General features: G+C 43.4%; 1 protein-coding gene across 2 annotated transcripts; it reads left to right on the forward strand.

The window, feature by feature from the left end:
- Window positions 1-15969, forward strand: NPEPL1 (aminopeptidase like 1). 2 transcript variants are annotated; one of them, XM_075517016.1, is made up of 12 exons: window positions 1-291; window positions 1536-1721; window positions 2900-3070; window positions 5693-5782; window positions 6478-6559; window positions 6758-6900; window positions 7448-7525; window positions 11203-11303; window positions 11960-12083; window positions 13279-13455; window positions 14132-14242; window positions 15075-15969. In XM_075517016.1, exons 1-12 carry the CDS (start codon window positions 142-144, stop codon window positions 15231-15233), a joined length of 1572 nt encoding a protein of 523 aa, XP_075373131.1. In that variant the 5' UTR covers window positions 1-141; the 3' UTR covers window positions 15234-15969. The 2 variants fall into 2 exon arrangements, with proteins under 2 accessions (XP_075373131.1, XP_075373132.1); XM_075517017.1 differs by lacking the exon at window positions 1-291 and adding an exon at window positions 716-993.
- The last annotated feature ends 6056 nt before the right edge of the window (window positions 15970-22025 follow it).

The raw sequence follows: 22025 nt of genomic DNA on the forward strand, positions 1-22025 counted from the left end.
GGCCGCCGGGGGCCGCCCGCGCCGCCGTGGTGCCCGCCCCGCGGAGCCGGCGCCGGGCGCCGGGGCGGAGCCGTGCGGACGGGCCGGAGCCGTGCGGACGGGCCGGGCCGGGCCGGGCCGAGCCGAGCCGGGGGCAGGAAGATGGCGAACGTGCAGCTGGAGTTCCAGGCCAGCGCGGGCGAGGCGGACCCGCAGAGCCGCCCGCTGCTCGTCCTGGGCCAGCTCCACAACCTCCACCGCCTGCCCTGGGCCCAGCTGCGGGGCAAGCTGCAGCCGCGGGTCACCGAGGAGGTGAGGCCGGGCCGCGGCGGGAGCGCGCTGTCCCCGTTCCCCCTACGCACAGCCCCTGAGGCGGCGGCCCCGGCGCCGGTGGGGGGAGCGCGGCCCCCGCCCCGGCACCGCCCCCCCGGGGCGCCCGCGGGCCCCCCCGAGGCCGCGTCTGCCCGCCCCGGCCCTGAGCGGCCTCGTGGTGCGGGGGAGGCGGGGGCTCGCCCGGCCTGCGGCTGCCTGCGCGGCGCCGGGCCTGCTGCAGCGCGGGGGGCCGGCGCCCGGCCGGGCGGGGAAGGAGCCTGCCGGCCCGGGGGGAGCCGGGCCCTGAACCCCAGAGCCGGCGGGCTTTAGTCCGTGAGACCCCCTGGGAGCGGCCCTTAACGGAAAATAAAGGGGAGATGAGCCGGTCCCCGCCGCGCTTAGCGGGCCGGGCTCGGGGGCGGCAGCGGGGTCCGGCAGGAGCCTGTTGCTGCGGCGGGGGGACCCGCGCGGCCCTTCCCCACCCGCGGGTGAAGCACCGCGGCTTCGCTCCCGCACCGCTTGTGCCCCCCTCAGCGGGCGGAAAGTGCTTTGCCCTCCCCTGAGGTGACACGGGGATGTCCGCAATTAACGCGATCGCTGCAGCCCGCCTCGCCTCCTCGGGTGCCGGGCGGCTGAGCCCCGCGCAGAGCGAGCGAGATGGCCGCGCTTCCCCCTCCCCTGCCTCGGCTGCCGCGGTGGGATGTGCGGACCTGTTCTTATTTAAGGGAGTTGATGGCTTGTGGTAAAATGATAAATGTTTTGCATCGCGGCTTTTAAGTCGCTAGATGTTTGGTAGGGGTTTTTTTGCTGGACTCCCGAGTGTCTTATGACAATATTTAGCCTTCTTTTTGTTTGTTTGGTTTTTTTTTAAATGAAATTGCCGTGTGAAACAATAAGTCAGGACTAGTAAATCAATCCGTCTATTTATCACTAGGAAAACTGTCTCAACTTAAAAAGGCTCTGAAGCAGCCTTTGCACTATATGGTGTGTTTTTAAATTGTAATTCATATGGCTTAAAAGAGATGCTTGTAATGGAAAGCGCATTCCTATTTTCTGGTTAATAAACAGGCTCGTCGTATTTCCTGTTTCTTTTCACTCTAGAGGTGATTGCATTTAAAAGTGTGTGCACAATTTCTTTGTATCCAACACCTAAAATCCTGTAACTAAAGAGTGCCTCAGTATCGTGGGAATGAGATGGAAAGAAAAGTCTGATACAGTTCTTTAAATTCTTCTTTTCTCCCCAGATATGGCAATCCGCTTTAAGCACTCTGAATCCAAACCCCACCGACAGCTGTCCTCTCTACCTGAATTACGCCACTGTGGCTGCTTTGCCTTCCAGGGTCAGCCGACACAATAGTCCATCTGCAGCTCAGTTCATCACCCGCCTGGTTAGAAATTGCCTTCCAGGAGGTGTCAACAGATGTATTGTTGTAAGTGGCTGTTTGAAAATGCTTCTGGTGAAATGTCTCGTCAAGTATTTTCTCAACTTTTCAGGATTTTAGCTGTATCCAAGGAGACTGGAGGTGGGCAAGTTTTACCGATGTAATTATACTGACATTTATAAGTGGTTTTGCACTAACACGTAAACAACACCCAACTAGAATAGCTTATGCTTGCTGAAGCAGTTGGAGGGAATTCAGGTTGCATATGTATGGAATGTCTATGAACTAAGAATATCCATGCAAAGGGAACCAGTAGTGGCTTTTTTCGAACTAGGATTTATGACATTAGGACATGCTTTAGAAGACTGACAGCCTGCGTGCAGGGTGCTATGTCTATATTGCATAACCCATTTAAGGTGCCTTGTTTGTGTTATTCAGTGAGTTTTAAAAGTCTTAATGCAAACTAATGCTCCAATGCTAGTCCTTTACAGGACAAGCTCTTGGACTGCTTTGGTCACCTTCTGTATGAGCCTGATGAATTTGTTATTTGTTTCTGTGTCTTCCCCAGATTAATTCAGATTTCCACGTTGTTAGAGAAGACTCATACAGTCAGTGTCAGTAACAAAATCTAATTCTACTCTTCACCTGGAAAACTTATTTGCAAGAGTAATAACTCTACGTAATTTTTTTCCCTTATAGTTAACTTTGAAAATGTTTAGCTAAAACTGCTTTCCGTTGGTAATTTCTGTAATGAACTTCAGAAAAATATTCTACATGTTAAAAAGCTTTTGGGTTAGTATTAGCCACATTCTCATGTCATTTCTCTCTTTGTTTCATTTGTTTTGAACACATGTTGATGGTTCCCATGCTTTTTTTGGTCTTGATCTGTAGGCTAACCTGTGTTAATTGCACTAGTTATAATGAAAGCAGTCCAGCTCCCTTATAAGGATGTACTAATTCCCACAAAGTCAAGCTCAGCAGTGTAATTAATTTCCATATGGGAAATGAACTGAATCAGTTCAATGTAGTACTGTTCATACTGCCACTCCATCCATGCAAAACATGACGTCTGAGTATGTCTTGATTCAGACATCAGTTATTTCCCACCCAACCCCTTTTTCTTTCCCCTCTTCACCAATACTATGACAGGTAACAGATCCTTCTAAATGTAGTCTTCCACATCCCTAATGTTGTCTGACTTGTTTGTCTCCTGGCTGGTGTTTCAGATGGTCTGCGAGCGGTCTGAAGTCTTCGCTTCTGCTTGTGCGTTGGCCAGGGCTTTCCCGTTGTTCACACATCGGTCCAGTGCATCAAGACGCACAGAGAAGAAAACTGTAACGGTAGAGTTTTTCCTGGTTGGACAAAACAATGGACCAATAGAAGTGGCAACGCTGAAAGTAAGATTTTGGTTTTTTCTGTCATCAGTTTTTTCCATTATTCCCTGAAATATATTTTATTTTTTTCTTCAATTTGTTGCACGCATGAATACATCTGTCTTAGGCTATATATGGCATAGGTGTTGTATCTAAAGTAATAAATTATCCTAGGTCAAAGTTCCTTGAAATTGATCAGTTCACAGCACCTGTGAGTAGAAATATTCAACGTATTACTGCAGCAAACGCTGAAGAAGTTATTCAGAATTTAGATTTCAGGGGTGGAAAACACCAAACAAGTAACACAAAATTTCTCTTTTCTCGTGTTTATCATAGATGCAAATAGTGTATTTTAGCCTTTAATATTACATTGCCTTCGGTATGTGGGCTTCTCACTTTCTTTTACCTGGGCAAAATCTGTATGTGGCTGCGCAGGTGAATATTACAGTGAAGTCACTAAAAGCTGCATATTCTGGGATCACATATGGCCTCTGATATTTCTGTCTGATGTACCTCTTTGGCTGAGTTTTTCTAGCAGAACTGTAGCCAGAAACAAGACCCTAAGAAGTGATACAGCTTGGAGATGAGCTATACATAACAGTTAAATACGTCTGTCATCTTTCAATAGCAGATAATCAAAGACTGTTTCCCTTGTACCTGATGGTTATAGAGAGGAAACTCCACATCAGGTAACTTTTAGTATGCTAGGTCATTCCTCTTCAAGATCCTAACCTAAAAGCTATTCCAAGGTTTGCACTTAAGCTGTTAGGCAACCTCCAATTCAATGCTCTAGGTTCTGTGCTTCAGTACAGATGGACATTCACTTAGCTGATCAGTCAGGTTATAAAAATCCCTTAAAAATGCTGGCAGTGGATTTGACAAAGGATACGGTGTTGCTGCATCTGAAATTCACAGAATTGCAGCTTTAGGGTTTGTTGGTTTTTTTTCCAGTGTCTTTTCCTCCACGCTTTGTCCTTACTCTATGAACTGATTTGGCCACAGCAAATGATGCCAGACCAGTTTTGAGGAAAGCGACAAAGACAGACGTGCTAGGAGTACAACTGTTGATCGCTCAATTTTTCCATGCCCTAAATCAGAAAAAACATAACTGGTGTCAAAAATAGTTCCTTCAGATAGGTAGATTCCAAACCACTTGGGTTATTTATAACTAAAGAACAAAGCTGAAATTATTTCTACCTCCTGTTCTTCCCCTTGATGTCAATGCCAAAACTATTACTGGCTTCCTCCAAGCTAAGTTTTCACCCCTTAAATTCAGCCGGCACCAGACAGCTAATGTAGAGCACAGAAGAGGCATATTGTAGGATTTTTTTCGCTAAACCTCTCCCTCGGCATGTTGCTGTATTTTGCACCTACTGCATTGTCCAGGATATTTTATGGTGAGGACTAGCAGGGATTGTCACAGTTTTACAAGGCAGTTATTAAACGCTGCCATTATCCAGGTTCTCTTGAGTACCCTGGAAGCCAAACCCAGGCACAGCTTATTTTTGTAAGTCATATTGTTTCCCTTGGACTTGACCCTTGGGTTAGAGCACCTCCATTTATCTGTGTGGCCCTAACGATAAATCACTTCAAAACTAGCTTGGCTCCTGAGGAGGTACTTATCCCTTTAGGGAACGTAAAGCAATCAAAAGTAATTGTAGGGAATCGGGCACCATTCCAAAGCAAGCCAAGGTTTATGAGTCTGCTGGGATACGGAACGTATAGAGTCCTTAGGCCAGTCTGGCCAAGCCAGATACCTCAGCACAAATAACTAACCAACGCATCAGATTCCTTTGAAACCCATCCTGACTCACCCTTCTGCTGTGTGTGGTCATCAGTGTAGTGCAGCTACTGGAAAGCTTGAACAAAGTTTCCTCCCACCTAGTCTTTTTGTTTCAAGTTGTTGATTCACAGGACTTAAAAGTTGAAGCTTAGTGTCTGGTGCCCCCGTTGTCCTTTTTGCCAGGAGGATCCTTCTTTAAGGGAACAGCCTCGGGCATGCTCACTGTGGACCATTTTGATTCTGTCCGCTCTTGCTTAGATAAGTTTTTACTCAGTCCAGGTGAGGGTCGGTCCATTTTGCCACAGGAAACAGATCCATGCATGTTTTACACAAATACGAAATATTCCACATTCCCCATGGGCCTCCCGTATAGAATGTCTTATGCTAGTAGTCTTTATTGCACTCAGCCACTCTGCCTGCCATATATAAACTCTGCGGTTTCCCATGTTGTAGATTATGTAATCTCTGCAGGTTTCCAGCCCAGGCAGCCTACAAGCTTGTTGTGACTTCCTGAATTTGCTTCCTCTTATCTTTCTTTCCTCCATCTCGCATTGCCTTCTTAGTCTCCCTTTGGTAGCAGAGAAGGCTAGTAATTTTGCAATATCAGTTCACTGTGGGAAGAAATACAGTTGCTTAGAGCACAGGGAAAAATAACTTAAGCTTAACATATACAAAAAATAATGGTTAGCTTGGTTGATGTTATTTAATACTGTACCACTGCCTGTGATCGGTTGCAGTTAAGCATTAATGTGCTCCAGAGGAACCACACATCTGGTGTAGGCTGCATAGGACTAAATGCAAAGCTATGCAGAAAACCACCCAAACCAAGGCCAGGTCTCAGGTGTCTTCACTTCTTTTCATAGTGTCTGGCAAGTGCTGCAGAAGGAGTCAGGCTGGCTGCTCGAATTGTGGACACCCCATGCAATGAGATGAACACAGATAACTTCCTGGAGGTAGGTAATACACCTGATGAGTAGCGGTTACTAATTCTAAGTCTAGACTACAGTAATCAAGAACTAGTGTTGCTATCTCTTTGCAAAACCTGTATGTCAGCTGGTGGGAAGCACATCGAAGAATCTGTCCAAGGATGCTGAGGCTATTTCTTTGGCCTTTAATATTTTGTAGAACTTTGATAAGTTGCAAGGAGGCAGAGTGTACAGCTTGGGGTAAGGCACTGGGAGTCAGAAGACATGAGTTCTTGATTCAGTCATGACACTGGCTTCTTTGCCAGTGCTAGTGATGTCTTAAGCCTGACGGTGATAAGAGGTTCTGAAATTATGGGACAGAAGTTGACATGTTTCCAAATGAGTTTTATCATAAAGATCTGGAAAGCTGTTGAGAATGAAAGTATTCCTGTCCTATTGCATCATGATCCAATAGAGTGAACAGCTGGCCTTTATCTCTGAAGATTTCTTTTATTGGTGGAGCTTTAAGGTCAAATTTGTATTTCATGCCATAGTAAGTCAAGGATGACTCAGTGGCATTAGGCCATTGGAAAACCAGCACCGTTCCCAAAACTGTGAATGTTTGTATGTGTGTGCATGCAAAAATTACGCAAAACCCTGAAGTGGGTACCCACGTGTGCGGAAAGACAAATGTGTCCTTCTGACGACTGACTGACAATGTCCTTTTTCTTTTAATGATTAAGGAAATCAAAAAAGTTGGCAAGGATCTTGGGATTACTCCTACCATTATTCGAGATGAGGAGCTGAAAGAGAGAGGCTTTGGAGGTATATCTTGTTGAAAATTCAGCTTTTTTCCTAGCAGTTAATTGGAGTGTTTTGCCATCTCCATTGAAATGTTTTATTTCCATATTTTTGAAACAGTGTTATTGCCCATAGCATTCCACGATGTTTTACTGAAAATAGCCACAGATTGCTCCCCACAGTCTTTCTTCCACACAAGTGGCTTAATTCTCTGTTTTCCAGGTATCTACGGAGTTGGCAAGGCAGCTCTGCATCCTCCAGCCCTAGCAGTTCTCAGTCACACTCCAGATGGTGCTACACAGACCATTGCATGGGTGGGCAAAGGTATTGTGTATGACACTGGAGGACTCAGCATTAAGGGAAAGGTACATAAACACTTGTTCTTCTGCTGCCTTTGCTTACAGTGTTGTTTTCTGATGGAAATAATTCAATTACTGTCTGTAGGAAACCAAAGTATATTTATTTGAGTAAACACTTGATCTACTGCCATATGATACAAACTACCAGGGGAGAAGACCAAATAGGATTTGAGGAACACTTTACAGAGCAGTTAAATAGCTACCTGATATTTTGCCCTTTAAGTATTGCCCATTGCTAGGAGAAAGCTAGAAACAAAGATGTTTAATTTCTGATTTTGGAGACAGATCCAAAACCCATTTAAGTGGGCCTCAGTGCGAATCTTGTAAACAACCTTTTTCTTTTTTCTTTTCTAACAAATTAGCAGCAGAGGTCTAGGATTTTCCAGTTCTAAGGCAAGATCCACCAATAAGCAGATGCATGTGTTCCGTGTTTCTGTTACGGCTGAGCACTGTCAAGACCAGAGTTGCAGAAGCATCAGAAATACTAGTTTTAGCAGCATTACTGTGAAGTTCTCTTTTAAAGAAAAAAAATGCTGTGATTCTGTTTAAACAGACTACTATGCCTGGAATGAAACGAGACTGTGGTGGAGCAGCTGCTATTTTGGGTGCCTTCAAAGCCACTGTAAAGCAAGTAAGTAAAATGTGTTAATTGATATCATATAGCCCAGTATTGCCAAGGAGCAATCTGGCTTTTGGATGTATTCCCCGATACAGGGGCCAGTCTAATCCTGAAGTTCTGACCTGCCACTGTTAGTGATCGTGAGGCACTCTGCTTTTTCTGCTATTTCAGGAAAATATTTCAAATCTTTACTAGGATCTTGAGAATTGTGATAAATTCCTTGAGTACTAATTTTTTTTTAGGAGTCTTTCTTGAATTTCAGGGTTTGTTCTGCGGACTGAGTGGTTTCTAGTTCCTTGAATCAGATTTATACTTGAGTTATCCAGTGCTGATTTTGTTTAAGCTGTGGGATCTGGGGCAGCTGTCGTCCCCTTAGCAAAGAAGGGGATGAGTGACTCTGGGATATGAAGTCTGTGCATATTCCAAATCCTATGCCAGTTCTAATATTAACCTACTGGGGAAGTGGCAGCTCTAGTCTCATCAGGAGCTGCTTGCTGGTTTGCTCCTGTGGTCAGAAAGTAGTAGGGGAGCTGAGAGGAAGCCAGGTATTGAAATATGAAGAATTTAAAAAATGCATATTGCGCTTTAACAATATGAACTGGGGAAAAGAAGTGGCTGCTGCCAATAAAACTCTACCCTCTCCACAAATCCAGTGACTGAGTCTTGCTGACAGAGCAGCTATTGCCTCCAAGGAGTATCCAAAGTTCAAAGAACATTTACTGCTGCAGATTAACGCATAGATCCGATGGAAGTTTTGTCCAGGGGATGATGAGTGCCAAATTCCCATTTCTCGACAGTTTAGCCCTGTGCCTTGGCCCTAGCAGCATGTTTGATGTGGAAAGATTGTAAACTTCACAGTTATCTGCAGAGACTTAAAATTGAAAACAGATTTGAGCTGCATCTTAGGCAAAACGGCTAGCTTTCCGTAACTAAGTCCTTGAGAAAGTTAGATCACGCGTTTGCAAAGGACAAGAGCTAAAACTTAAACAATGCTTTGGGAGAGTCTGGGAAGGCCATGGATATTGGTACCTTCTTTCAGTGATTCAGTCCTTGTTTCCGAAGTAGTTTTGTGTGTAATTATCTGCACTGAGAGAAGTTGCATTCACAGTCACTGTAGGTGTGAACGTAAGTGATCTGTCATTTCATACACAGTTATTGTAACGATTAATAAACTGGCAGTAATGTGTTGACAAACTGAGCCTGAAGAAGCTGTCATACCTCACAAGAAATCTGTGCCTTTATCTGTAAAACCAAAAGAATGATCTCACTGCTTAATTTTATAACCTCATGTAAGAAGACCTGTTAATGAAATCCCTACAGAAAATGTATTGAGATAGGCAGTGGAAAGAATTTGTCCTTACTGTTTCAAGACTTTTCTTTTTTAAAAAAAAAAAGCTCTTAAGAATAATGTAAAGCTGGAAGGGGTAATTAGCTCTGCTTTGTCACAGAGACTGAGGTTGGAAATGTGTGTTGGATAGAAAACTCCGTAGGAAGAGGGGCAGAGGTTATTATCCATCTTCAGAAAATATCTGCCTACATGCTGTTCAGTCATTTTACAATGTGATTTAAAAAGGCTTTGGATAGCAAAATTAAGCAGGTGATTTTTCCTAGAAAGATGCATTTCATCTGCTCTGAGCTTTCCAATACAAGGGAGAAGAGAAATTCACTTAAATTGTTGAAATCCTTCTTGATCCTGCATGTTAACATAGTGAATGCTGCCATTGAAGAGCTACAGATGGAATGAGATTCAGGAAAAGGCAACTGATCCTGGAAGCAGGTTTTCACTTTTTGAGAGTAGATTAACCACATCTCCTACTTGCAGGAGGAAAATTTGGTACAGTCCAGTGAGAGATTGTGAACAGAGTGGGGGTTTTGCTGCACAGACCGTTTTGGAAGAGCACAGGATCATAGATGGAAGGTTATCTCAACAACAACGCTGTTTGCCCACTGGGTGGACTAGAAACTGCAAACTTACTTTATGGCTTCTAGATGCTGCCCGGTATTTTGAAAGGTTTTGATTCATGCGTTTGCCATTTAGACTTCAGAACATGAGCTGATTCAGCAAGTCCAGGTTTCTTCAGGGACTTTTATCAAGAGATTAACAGTAAAACTGACCCTGGTTTCCCTAGGAATTTGATATTTTTAAGGCCAGCTATCCCAGTTGAGGAGGAACTCTGTTTTTATTTGCTAAATGCTGCTGTCTCCCTTTCTGTTCCTAGGATCCCTCCACATGGTACAGCCATTGTATAAATAACAAAGTCATCATACATTTTAAAATATCATCCATAACCATATAAGCACCTGATTTTAAACCAAAGTAAACCAGAACGGGATATGCCAGAAAAGAGGAGGCTAAAGGGGGAAAAAAAAAGAGTTTGAAAATGCTGTGTGCCTCCCAGCAGGAATGATACATTTAAAAAAACCCAACAAACACCACCCCCCCACACCCCCCACCCCCCAAAAAAAAAAAAAAACCCCACCAAACAACCCAAAGTCATCTTGGCCATGGATATTTTTGGTTTTACATGGAAAGAGAGAGGATAGATCCTGGTAGCATGTATCTGACCTGTGGTGCGGGTTGGATGCTGGAGGGCAGCGAGCTGTGTCATTGGCAGCTGTGAGACCCACTGAGACATGGAGTACCACCACATTCCAGGATTGCCATGATCAGAGTTACTTCCCAACAAAATTCTTAGAGCCAGAATCTGTTCACCTGGGGTTGGTTTCTTAGGCAAAGTATACAGTTCACAAATGGCTGCATATTAGCATTTATTATTTCCATCATTTTCCACTATTACTGTAGGCTCTTCCCCAGTGTGGCAGAAATGATGGGAAGGAGCTCAGTTTCTCAAACGGCCCCAGTTGTATCTTTGTTGCTTTGGAGACTAAAATAAAAGCAGTGGAAAATACAGGGTTTGTAAAATAATCCCAAGCATCCTGACGGGCTGTGTAGTGTCCTCTCACAAGCTTTTGTAGTTGTCATGTTGAAAGCATCCGTTGCTTGGATCTTTCCTTTGTGGCTACGAAAGGTGAAGGAGTTAACACAGTCCGGACATGTTGTTTGTGATCTCTGTTGTGAGTCTATGTTAGAGTGGTATTAAAATTAGATGAGTGAAGCGTCGCATCTTTGGAGATGTATTCTGCTGATTTTCATACAGGGGTACTGTAGTTTAGTGACTTAGGGTTTGTTTTTGGTGAGCCTGGCAGTTTCCTGGTGAGCTCAGGGGGCTTTGGAGTTGTGCTTGTGAAGATCTTACTGGAGCTGGCTGTAAAGAGCTGAACGTGCTTCGCAGGGAATCAGGTTTGACTAAACATAAGCCCCTCCAGTTACATCTGTACACTGCATATAAAAGATGGTTTAATTGGGATACCTTGCCACTGAGAGAAGATTGTACTGATCACTGCTTAATTGACAAGGGCTTTCTAGATCCCTTCCCCATTTGTCTGTCACATGCGTATAGGCTTTTATTCACTCTCCAGCGGGAACTCTAAAACCAGTATTACATGTTACCTCCTCACCTGCTTTCTATAGCTCTTGGCCTCAGCTTCAAGATCTAAGACATTCCTCACAGATTTCCCATGTAATTAGTGGCATTGCTGTCAACAAGTTGTAATCCCTCATTGATTTAACTCCCAATAAATTAACTTGATGTGAATCAAAAGCCATTTCTCTCCTATTGTTGTTACAGGGTTTTAAAGACAATCTTCATGCTGTTTTTTGTTTGGCTGAGAATGCAGTCGGGCCACGTGCAACAAGACCTGATGACATTCATGTTCTTTACTCTGGAAAGTAAGATTGTGTCTGTCCTTTTCACAGAAACATTGAGAGGAAACATCATCATTGGTTGTATTTATCTGAGTACCATGCAGATTGTGAACCTGTCCCTCATCAGCTTCCCTAAATATTGATAATAGTATTTCAGACAGCCATAGTAGTGAGTTTTAAGCGTGCTTAGAGTTTCCCGTTGGGTGTGTAAATACACATCAAAATACATATCATATATCATGAGCGGAAGTTTCCTTAAAGCACTCTGGTTTAGGCGTTTTTTCCAGTACAACCAGTTTTCTGTGTCCATCTGTAGTCTATATTGTCTCAGTCGCAGAGGCAGGCTACCATTGTATAAGAATCTCTTCTTGTTTTAAGCAGAGTGTGACAGCTCTTTGTATGGCAGTAATTTGTAAAATCCCAGCTCGACACGCTAGGAATTATACAGGCCCAAGAAGTAGACCCAACCATGAGGACAATACTATTATATCCCTTTTCCACATGTGCTCTGTCTGGATGCTTGCAGCTGGGGAATAAGCAGCCATACAGACTTGCAGAGTCAAATAAGAAAGCACATTAGGTTTGAGTCTGCTTTCTCGTCCAGTAGTCTAGTCCAAAGAGATGAGTCTTAACTTCCAGCCTGAAGCACTCTTGTATTAAATGCCCTCTCTTCTTCCCAGAACTGTGGAAATCAATAACACTGATGCAGAAGGTAGACTGATACTGGCTGATGGAGTAGCTTACGCATGCAAAGATCTTGGAGCTGATATCATTCTTGATATGGCCACTCTTACTGGAGCTCAGGTACTGATACAGAACTGCTAGGGGACAGGGGCTGCGTCCTTTTACTATCTGCACATCATACACTACTTTGCCTCTGTCCTGCTAGTCTTTGGTGGAAGGTAGATACTGTGAACTATTGTGACTGATGGTGGCTTCCAAAAATTGTGCAAGAGAAAGCTGCCAACAAGCAACCCCAGTAAACTGGAATCCTCTGTGCACGTGACATGTGCCGTGAATGTGTTACATTTATAACTGCATTACTCAAGCAGGTGGTTTTTGTTCTTTATGCAACTTTTATGCTTTTGCATACTTGAAGTAAAAATGGAATTCTTCTGATGACATTAGCAGCTGATGTAAGCAATCCAGTATTCAGTGTTTGCAATTCACTAGCTTTATAATTAGCGAAACTGATTTGATGATAGTAATCAGAAATTTTCTTGTCCATAAAATGGCTTACATTGTTAAGTCTTACACAGAATGACACAAGGGTACAAATTTAATGCTGTTGTTTTTTTGAAATCTATTCCTGTTTTGTCGAAGGTTGTATTGATGAGCAGTGATTCTTGTGGTTTAATTTTCTAGAAAATGAATTGGTCTTCATATCAGCAGGAGAAATGGTGGCAAATTTTAGAAGCATGAATGTTGCATATGTTGGTGTAAACATCAATCCTTTGAAAGTTTCCCATGATTGTTCTACTGGAAAACTGATGTGATGGTGGCTTCTGGGTTTTGTATATTTGGAAGGAAGCAACCTTTCCAATGAATGAGGATGTTACATTCAGACTGTTTGTGTGATTGACACACATTGCTGCGGTATCCTCTGTGTGTGTGCATTAGATGTTTTATTTATAATTCATTGCTGATTTAATTTTATTTCTAAGGATAAATAATTGTAAAGTGCTATAGTTTGCTTGCTCAGTAACTATAAAGAAATATTTTTGTGGGACAGTGGATTGAATAGGCCAGACAAATGCAGACTATTTCACTACAAAATGTTTTTTCAGAAATTTTAAAAGATTCAGCAGTAGCTACAATGTCTTTTGTACAATGTCTACATTTGTAACACTACCTTCTTGTGGAGTAGTTTTGAGGCTTTTTCTTGGTGGTTTTGTTAGATTGAAAGCAGCTGTTAATGCTGAGAGGGAGTAGTACAGAATTATTCTACCCAGCACGGTTAAGATGAATCCTTCCTGGTTTTTGTCTTATATCTCACTAGGGAGTTGCTACAGGAAAGTATCATGCTGCTGTCCTTACCAATAATGAAGAGTGGGAAAAGGCTTGTGTTAAAGCTGGCAGGAACTGTGGAGACTTGGTCCATCCTCTTGTGTATTGCCCTGAACTCCACTTCAGTGAATTTACCTCTGCTGTAGCTGATATGAAGAACTCTGTGGCAGTAAGATTTTTTTTTCTTTTAAATTTATTACATAAAAATGTGTGTTTTCTAGATAATGTGCTGGCCTGTTGGTAACTGGCTGAAAGCTCTTCGTGTGGGCTGTAATCTTTTAGAAATGGGCTATATAATTATGGTCTTCAGGGTCTTTCACCTGGGGATTTTGCAGGCTATATGTCACCCCACTGATATTTAGCATCAATTTTAAACAGGGTAGCTTGCTGCAAAGGTATCTTTAGGCTGCTTGCCTTTTAAGCATGGCCCTAAGATGAATGCTAAATTCCTGGATGGAGACCATTTAAGAAGTGAAGACAAGTATTCCTTAGATCATATATAACCAGCAGAGACAGTAACTGGGAATGCAGAAACGAGGAAATTGAGGACAGGGGCCTCGGGGATTGCTGCAGCTGCTTTTGCTGTGTTTGAGAATTTCAATGTGTGCTGAGTTCCAAAAACACGGCAGAAAGGAGCTTGGGCAGAAGAGGAATTGAGCAGGGCCAGACTGCTACCAGGGATTAAGTCAAAGGATTTACAGTATAGTTGGTTTGCAAGACTGTGTTTTAGGGCCATTCATTAAGCTCTGAACTATATTTGCACAACTGTCTTTTCTGTAGGCAAGAATACAACATTGACACTTCCTTTTCTTGCAAGACGAACTGTATTTTTATTATTTCTACAGGACCGAGACAATACTCCAAGCTCCTGTGCTGGGCTCTTCATTGCTTCTCACATTGGCTTCGACTGGCCTGGAGTCTGGGTCCATATAGACATTGCTGCACCTGTTCATGCAGTGAGTATGTTCATATGACTCCTGACATTTTCCTGGGCGAGCAAGCTGCGTAAGGAAAACTGCTTGTGCCTGCAGATACTTTGAACTCTGTGCCACCAAATTCAAAGTGAAAGAATTAGGTGGAGAAGAGTTCTTTTGAAAAGTATTGGCTCTTCATCTGTGCTGAGAATTTCTTTGTTTTGGTAGCTTCATCTGTTCATATTTTTCATTTCGGTTTTAAAATATTCTAATGGTCACTTTAATCAGCAACATCTTTATCATTGTAAACTTTGACAACTTGCCTGCTTTCTGTTCATGGCAATAACCCTAGCTTTCCATTTGCACCTATATTGTTTTAAGATGACTGACCAGAGTTGATCATCCTGCCTGCTGACCTGCAGCAGAGAAAACACTTATTTCCTCTTTGGGGTTTCCTCTTCTTCCTTTGATGGAACTTGTCTATATTCTTTTTTCCTAAAAAACAAGCCAATTTACTCCCCCCGTCTCCTTTTTATTTTTTAAACCCAACTTACTTAGCTCATACTCCAAATCCATGCTCATGCTGGATGGAACATTCCCTGCCCTGAACAATGCTAGTATAAATCCACCCTCGAGTCAGTGTGAGCTCTGTTCTCTTGTGAATCAACCGATGTGTTGGTTTAATCTAACCGGGATGGATTCCAATAGCAGTAAGGATACAGAAGCACAAGCTGAGCAGGCCTGCCAGGGACCCCGAGTATTCGCTGTGGCCATGCGCCATCACTGCTCTTGTTGAGTGAGTAGGTAAATTAAAACTAGATTCAAATTATACAATCTGAAGTGTGAATTGTTGTGTGGGTTGTTTTTTTTCTAGGGTGAACGAGCTACTGGCTACGGCGTGGCTTTGTTGCTGTCCCTGTTTGGAGGGGCATCTGAAGACCCTTTGCTAAACATGGTGTCCCCTCTAGGGTGCAATGGAGACTCTCCCACTGAAGATATGGAGAGAGATTCCAAAAGGCGGCGCCTGGTTTAATGCGCCCCCAGCCCTAAGTGACGGGGTGCATGGGTTACCTCACTTTGCACTGATTCATTCTCAAGCAATGAAAATGACACACATCGGAAATTGCCATTTTTTTTACTATCATGATAAGATTTATTACTTGTTTCTGATAAAAACAGCCTGATTTCTTGTTTTTTTTAAATTATTGGTGCACACAGTTGCTGAACAATATCAGTGGCGCAGAGTCCAGGCTCAACTAACGGTATCAGGAAGAGGGCACATCCTCCTCTGAGCTCCTCACAAAACCTAACTTAAGTGCATTAATGCATGAGAAGCTCTCTCTAGTCTGAAGAAGCAACTGCAGCTATTGCTTACAAAGCCTTCCGAATTACTTATTATATGTGAGGTTTTATCAGACGTTTCTGCAGGCCCCACTACATCTCAGAACACACGACAAGGAAGAAAACCTCTGTAGGCTTGGCTTGCTCAGTGACAGTTTAGCTTAGCAGCAAAGGAGATGTACTGAGAAAAGGCCTATAGTTTTAATAAGGTGCTGTTTCCACATGTTTAATGTTTTTCTGATCAGTAAAATCAGCGAGAGTGGTCCAGAACATATCTCTACATAATTCACATACAAATTACAGAATGCATTCATGTTAAATGAGGAAAAAAATGGAGGGACTGTGATTGAGTAAAATCGGTTTACAAAGCAGAGTGGCTTCTTGCCACTTAATAAATTTATTATTATTAAAGCAGCTTACATATCCCATGTGGTGTTTCATGGTGTTATTTTCGTTTCTCAGAACACCGAGTGCTCCAAAAGTTTGTCCGTGACATCATTACTCTGTTCAAATTCCTTCTCCCAGCACTCATACATCTGAAAGCAGACCTAATAGAGTAACGGCTTATACTGAATGGTTTGGGGCAGTTCTGAAGCATTTACACTGATTCACTTCACTTGTTTGATTCAACAGGATGCATAGTATTAGTTTCTGTATAAGCTAGTCAGAAGGAGCTTACAAGCACTAGTTTGGCTTGGACACCCACGGAAAATGACTTGCCCCAATTTATGTAATGTCAGCGGCAGAGTTGGGAACAGAGTGACCAAGTTTTAATCAGTGCTGGTCCCTGCCCAGTAGTTCAAGCGTCAGGCTTTGGAAACAGTGCTTGGCTCAACCAGAGTGTTGATGGTGAAAAATCCCACCCAGCACACACTTTTGGCTGCTTTGCAGATAAAGTCAAGCTGAGTTGTGATGAATTGCACCTTTCCCTGTGTTGGAGGTGATCTCTGGAGAGAACTGGTGCTAAGTTTTAGATGGAGTTCCAACAATGAGGTACACATCTGGTTTAGGCATGAGTCTTTTTGATTAAAGACCTCATGGAAAGCTTAACGCAGAAGGAAGAAGAAACAACATTTTTCATTTTGGTTTTGTGGCTATATTTGATTCTTAGGCAGAATATAACTTTTTTTTTAATAAAAAACCCAGAACTTGATTAACTTCCTGTATTTGTTTCTCCCTTGCTGTTTTGGTTCCCTGGTCCACATGATCATAGCTTTAGGAGATCTATATATAAATGAGTTCTGCCTGTGGTCATTCTACTCACTCAGCATAAAGCAGTCTCTGGTACCAAAAACTTTTGTGGGAAATGTGTTGATGAAGAGTTATTGTCATTACTGACTCAGTCTGACCACTGAAGCTAATGGCAAAATGTTCTCATTTCAGTGCTCTGAAATCAAGTCTTCAATCTCCATCTTCTAGAAACACTCTTCAAATTAATCAATTCTGGTTTTGAAATTTAGTGTTTTGCCAACATGAGGCAGATTTTTACATAAAAAGTAGCCTGTGGTTTTGTGGCATGAGGCTAAATTCTAATGTTATTCACTGAATGTAGCAAGCCCAGATAAAGGAGAAATTAGATTTTGATGACTGATTATCATATTCTTCAATTTTACTGTGTCTCAAAGCATATCATTCTGCTGGATTTAATTTGGAAGGCATTTAATAGAAGCCATATTTTAAAAGAAATACCTAGTATTGAAGAAATCTAATGTGAAATACCTGAAAAGCAAATGGGATAAATATTTAGGAAATCAAAAACTGAAAACCAGCTTAAGTTTGCTTAAGCAGAGTAAAATAAATCAATCCAATGCCTAATAGTAAAAAGGTCCGATGCTTCCTCTGTTTCAGAGATACAAAATAACAATCAAGGCTGGTTTTTTTTTTTTTCAATTCTGTAATAAAATCTCTTGCTATTCCTGATGTACATTATTATTTCCTTCTGTTTAGATAAGAGGTCTGTTCTCTAGAGCAGAAGCTTAGGACCTACACAAGACAGTGATTTGTGAGCTGTATTTACCAAATAAATGATTCTCTCTCCTGTGTTTCACAGAGCTGGCACGGGGATCATTCCCATTAAGCTTACAGTATTTCTTAAGTCCCTAATGAGTAGAATTTTAGTTCCTCCAAGACCAGCTTCCACTACTTGGATTTACTTACCTGCTTTCAGGCGCTGGGCAATTCTAGCTTCTGCTGAAGCGTCTTGGTATGAGACCTGGAGGCAATCTACAAAAGGGAGATCCCAAAACTGCCTTAGAAGTAGCAGATACTCAGTGTCAGAAATTAATATGTGGGATAGTTAGCAGAGAGAAATAAGCCTGCATCGAGCAGCAAAGCTGGAATTTGGTCTCTGCAGCTGCTACCCACTTCTGGTAATCACTGTGCAGCTTGAAATAAGCACATTGCAAAAGTTACCTGATGTTCTTAGTGCCTCTGGCCATCCTGAGCAAGTGCTCCACAATTACTAACACATCTAGCTTCACAGTCCCCTTCATGTGACAAAGCAGCTCGGTTATTCGCAGGAAACAGTTCCAGACACCAGATGTTGACCTCAGTGAATTTAGGTGACTACACTTGAGGTATCCTCTGGCACCACTTGAGCAACTTTAAATAGAAACGCTCCTACGATGGGCAGTGGTGCACCTGCGTTGTTTTGTAAAACTCTGCTAGGGCCTGGGTCCTCCACACTGCCGGGTACCCTGGACCAGCCCTTCAAAGATAACAAAGCAGCACAGGGCTCAGTGAGCTGCCTCAGTATCTAAGCAGAGAACTGAAACTCAGGGGCTCCCAAGCTCCAGGTTCCCAGATGTCCTCCCGCTCCTTGGCTGCCTTCTGAGCAACCGCAGGAGATGGAGCAGGGCCACACAGGACCCGACACCAGGCTCCAGAAGCAGCACAAAGCCAGGGAGGTGCCTCTCTAGGTTGTTTTCTAGGAATTAGCACTTAAACTACTACAGCTGTGGGCCCAGCACTTTTAAGAGGAGGTTGATAATTAGGCACAAGCTAATATACTTCCCCAGGAGATTTCCTTCTCGTTTCCTTCTCATTTCTGCCTTGGAGCTGTGCTGCTGTTACCTGAGGATGGCCCAGTGGAAGTTGACGTAGGCAGCAGGTGAGTTAGCAAGCTCCTCTGCCGTGGCCACCCGGTGCTGGGGGCTGATGGTCCACAGCAGACCAGTGCTGCTCTTTACGTTGGTGACAACAACGTCCTCTGGGCAGTAGTTTGCTATGGACTGTGTGGCAGACTTGGGAGGGGAGGACAAGGGTGATCTGGTTCGCTTGTTAAAGCAAAGAGCAAGTTGGTTTTTTATGGATTGTCCCAGACCAATGTGCTCAGTCAGGAAAAAACCTGTCTGTGATGTTTTGATTTATCCTCAACTTGTAAGCCTTTCCGCAGGGCTGCGCTGCATTTTGTTTGGAGCAAATTTAGCTAACAGCATATTTACCACATTTTGGCACTGCTAAAGGCTGTCTGAACTGGGGACTGGGGACGGGCACATCACAAGAGTTTTGCTGAGGGCTCAGTCCCTCAGAGGAAAGATGGACCTACCCAAAACACTGCTTGGGGGTTAACCCTTGCTGGGCAGTACTGACCCTGGGAGAGCATTTACCTGGTGCAGTAGAGATGAGCGTGCTCCCTCTGATGCACCAACACAGCACTTCGCAGCGTCTCGTACGCTGCTGGATGCAATGTGTTAGCCAGGTCGAGTACGGTACCAATGTACCCGCAAGAGCTCTGGTAGAGGAGCGAGTGCCATGCACGAGTACCAGAGCTGTGCTGTGTGCGCATCTTTAAATCGTACAGGGGTCCTGCACTCGCATGTTGTATGTATTGGGTTCCTGCACAGCCGTCACCGGGTGAAGGGCATAGGGATGCATCAGGTCGTTGTATGCTGCTTGAGTAAAAAGGATCAAAGTCCTCTGCTGAGAACTCATGGCGAACGATGACTCGGAGAAGAGTCTGACGGTGCTCTAAGCGCAGCCGTTATAGCACCAGGGCTACCTGTAGCCTGAGGAGGTGAATTAGCCTAGTCCCTTACCAGAAATACAGAGAAAAAAGCTATTCTGGAGGATGCTGTGGTCTGACTGCCAATGAGGGTAAACCCTTGCTGGTAAACCTGTTTGGTGGGCGTTTGCAAATACCTCCTCCTGCGTCTGGGACAGCATTTACTAAAGCAAACAAAATCTGTAATGTTGGAAAGCAGAAAGAAACTTCAGTGGGACTCGCTACATCCACATTTCTCATTCTCCCTTGCCTTTTTTTCTATCATTTTCCTCCCTGCTGCTTTACCTGTAGGACTGAACAGCCTGCACTTAACAGGAAGGTTAAAGGACTTTCTCCTGTGTTGTCTCTTAGCTGTTGAGTTTTGAACTCGTAGTGGTGTGTCACGCTTCAGTCGGAGGAACCCCTTACCTTGTAACCACTCCCTGGGAGTCTGACAGAGACCTCGGGGGCTGGTTGGTCACCCCTGCTGCGGACTGAAGACGTGACATAAGGAGCAAAGGAGACCACATGGTACCGATCAGTACGAGGATAACGCAGCCCCCCATTCTGCATTGCACAATCATTTTCCTCTCCTGCCCCGCAGGCTGAGGATATTTCTGCAAAGAAAGAAAATTTTCGTTAATTTGCCACAGCTGTTTTGGAAGTTTTTGTGAAAAGGTATTGCACAATGGGAGTCGCTCACCTTCTTGGAGTCTCTCCAGCCTTTCATAATGAAAATGTTAACATATAAATCGTATCGACACAGATCCAGCTAGAGAAGCTGAGGGTTTTGTCAGTTCAGACCCATCTTGGTTCCCTTTGGATGTGTTGGACTTTACCCGTAGCTTCTGGTTTGAATTCTGCTGGGTAGCTGAGCCACACTGGGTGTCTGGGGGCTTACTGCTTTCTTTGGGTACGCTATGAGAGTGGGAGGCATGGAAATCCCATCCTGCTTGTAATTTGGACAAAATCTTGGCCAAAGAAGCTTTTTGAAAAATAGTCTTTGGGACATCAAGACAAGTGCCTGTATTCCAGACTGTTCTAGGTGAGTCAGGGCATCTGTTTATCTTCTGGTACCTATGCACAAAACTACTATTAATCATGTTTGCTCCAGCAGTGGCTGGGGACCTGCTAAAAAAGCCATACAAGAAAAGGGTCCTTTTATACTTATACTACACTGAACCAGAAGCTGCACAAAGCCACACTAGACTATCAAATTGATTTCTCTCCATTTGCACGTGTAAGGGATGGAATTAATACATCTCATTCCTTAGTCCCCATTGTGGTTCGTGCCCTGGAAATTCTGTTGCCTTGATGTGTGATGACTTCTAGGCTCCAAATGGGCAAGTTACAGTTTTTGAAAACTGCACTGCAGGGTTTTTTTTTTCTTTTTCCCTTTCATGTTTTCTTTCAAACACTTCTCTTACACAAAACCCACAGAGAGAGTTCCAGGCAGTGTCCACCCATATGAAACGAGACATTTTTTTCCATAATCTTTTTATAGATTTGATAATATTGAACTCAGCATGTATTAAAAATGTATGGAGTACATAAAATTCATTATAAATGTCACCAAATGGGCCAATGGCTTTTTAATATCACTGCCACAAGACTGCATTTTAACCTATTTCCTCTCTGGATCCATTCCAGCAGCAATTCCAGGAGAGGAATATATTTAGTCTATATTTACTTAGTCAGTTTAACTTTCAGTTGGTCTCTTTGGCTCATCCTGTGGCCATGCTATTTTGGGATGATTTATACAATATTTACATTCAATTCCACTAATATTTCCTTGCCTCTTGAAGTTGGATTACACTATTTACATCTCAAAGGCCCAAGCTGGAGGAATAAGCAGCTGTTCCAGGCACCAGAGAGAATTTAGCGTAGGAGAGGCTGCCAGAAATGAGACCATGTGTCTGAAATACTCATGGAGGAATTATTTAGAATTGGGCCAGTCCTCCATGAAGGAAGGGGGAAGGCTTACCGTAGCAGTAAGAAAGGTGGTTGTTATATAGGGGTCAGACAATAGCGTTCAGACGTTTTCGTTTTCTGCAAAGAATTTCTGGTGCACTTTCCATAAATTGCAAATGTCCTGGGCTAAACCACGGCAGGACTGTACGGTGGGCTCCTTTGTGGGCAGGACTGGGCTTGCAGTTTTCATACTCTGTTGTAAAAGCTGAATGTCACTGCTGTGCTTACCCCTGAAATGAGGGCTGACGCAATTGTGTCTCCATCAGAATGTTGCCTAGGTCTGGGCTGGGCTATAGCCACACTTGATCTGATAGTCTGGCAAACCAAAATAGATGCATTTGGCCAAGTACCAAAGCTGAGCCACGTAGTTTCTGTTAAACCCCCTGGAAACGAGCAGAGCACAGGATTCGCTGGAATATTTTAAAGAATTTCATTTTAAAGAAAAAAAAATGTGACTACTTAAAAGTAACAGATTTGACCTCTTTAAGGCAAGCAGACAAGCAAAGAAGAGCGGCTGTAGATTAGAGGAAA

This window comes from Mycteria americana, chromosome 14 (assembly GCF_035582795.1).
Source record: "Mycteria americana isolate JAX WOST 10 ecotype Jacksonville Zoo and Gardens chromosome 14, USCA_MyAme_1.0, whole genome shotgun sequence".
Lineage (NCBI taxonomy): Eukaryota > Metazoa > Chordata > Aves > Ciconiiformes > Ciconiidae > Mycteria > Mycteria americana.

What these genes read in the sequence shown, in the direction of transcription:
- NPEPL1 (XM_075517016.1), top strand. Translation starts at nt 142, where the DNA reads ATGGCGAACGTGCAGCTGGAGTTCCAGGCCAGCGCGGGCGAGGCGGAC. An exon ending in TAGAAGTGGCAACGCTGAAA is followed by an intron (nt 3,071 to 5,692) that starts GTAAGATTTTGG and finishes TTCTTTTCATAG; the next exon opens with TGTCTGGCAAGTGCTGCAGA. An exon ending in TCAAAGCCACTGTAAAGCAA is followed by an intron (nt 7,526 to 11,202) that starts GTAAGTAAAATG and finishes TTGTTGTTACAG; the next exon opens with GGTTTTAAAGACAATCTTCA.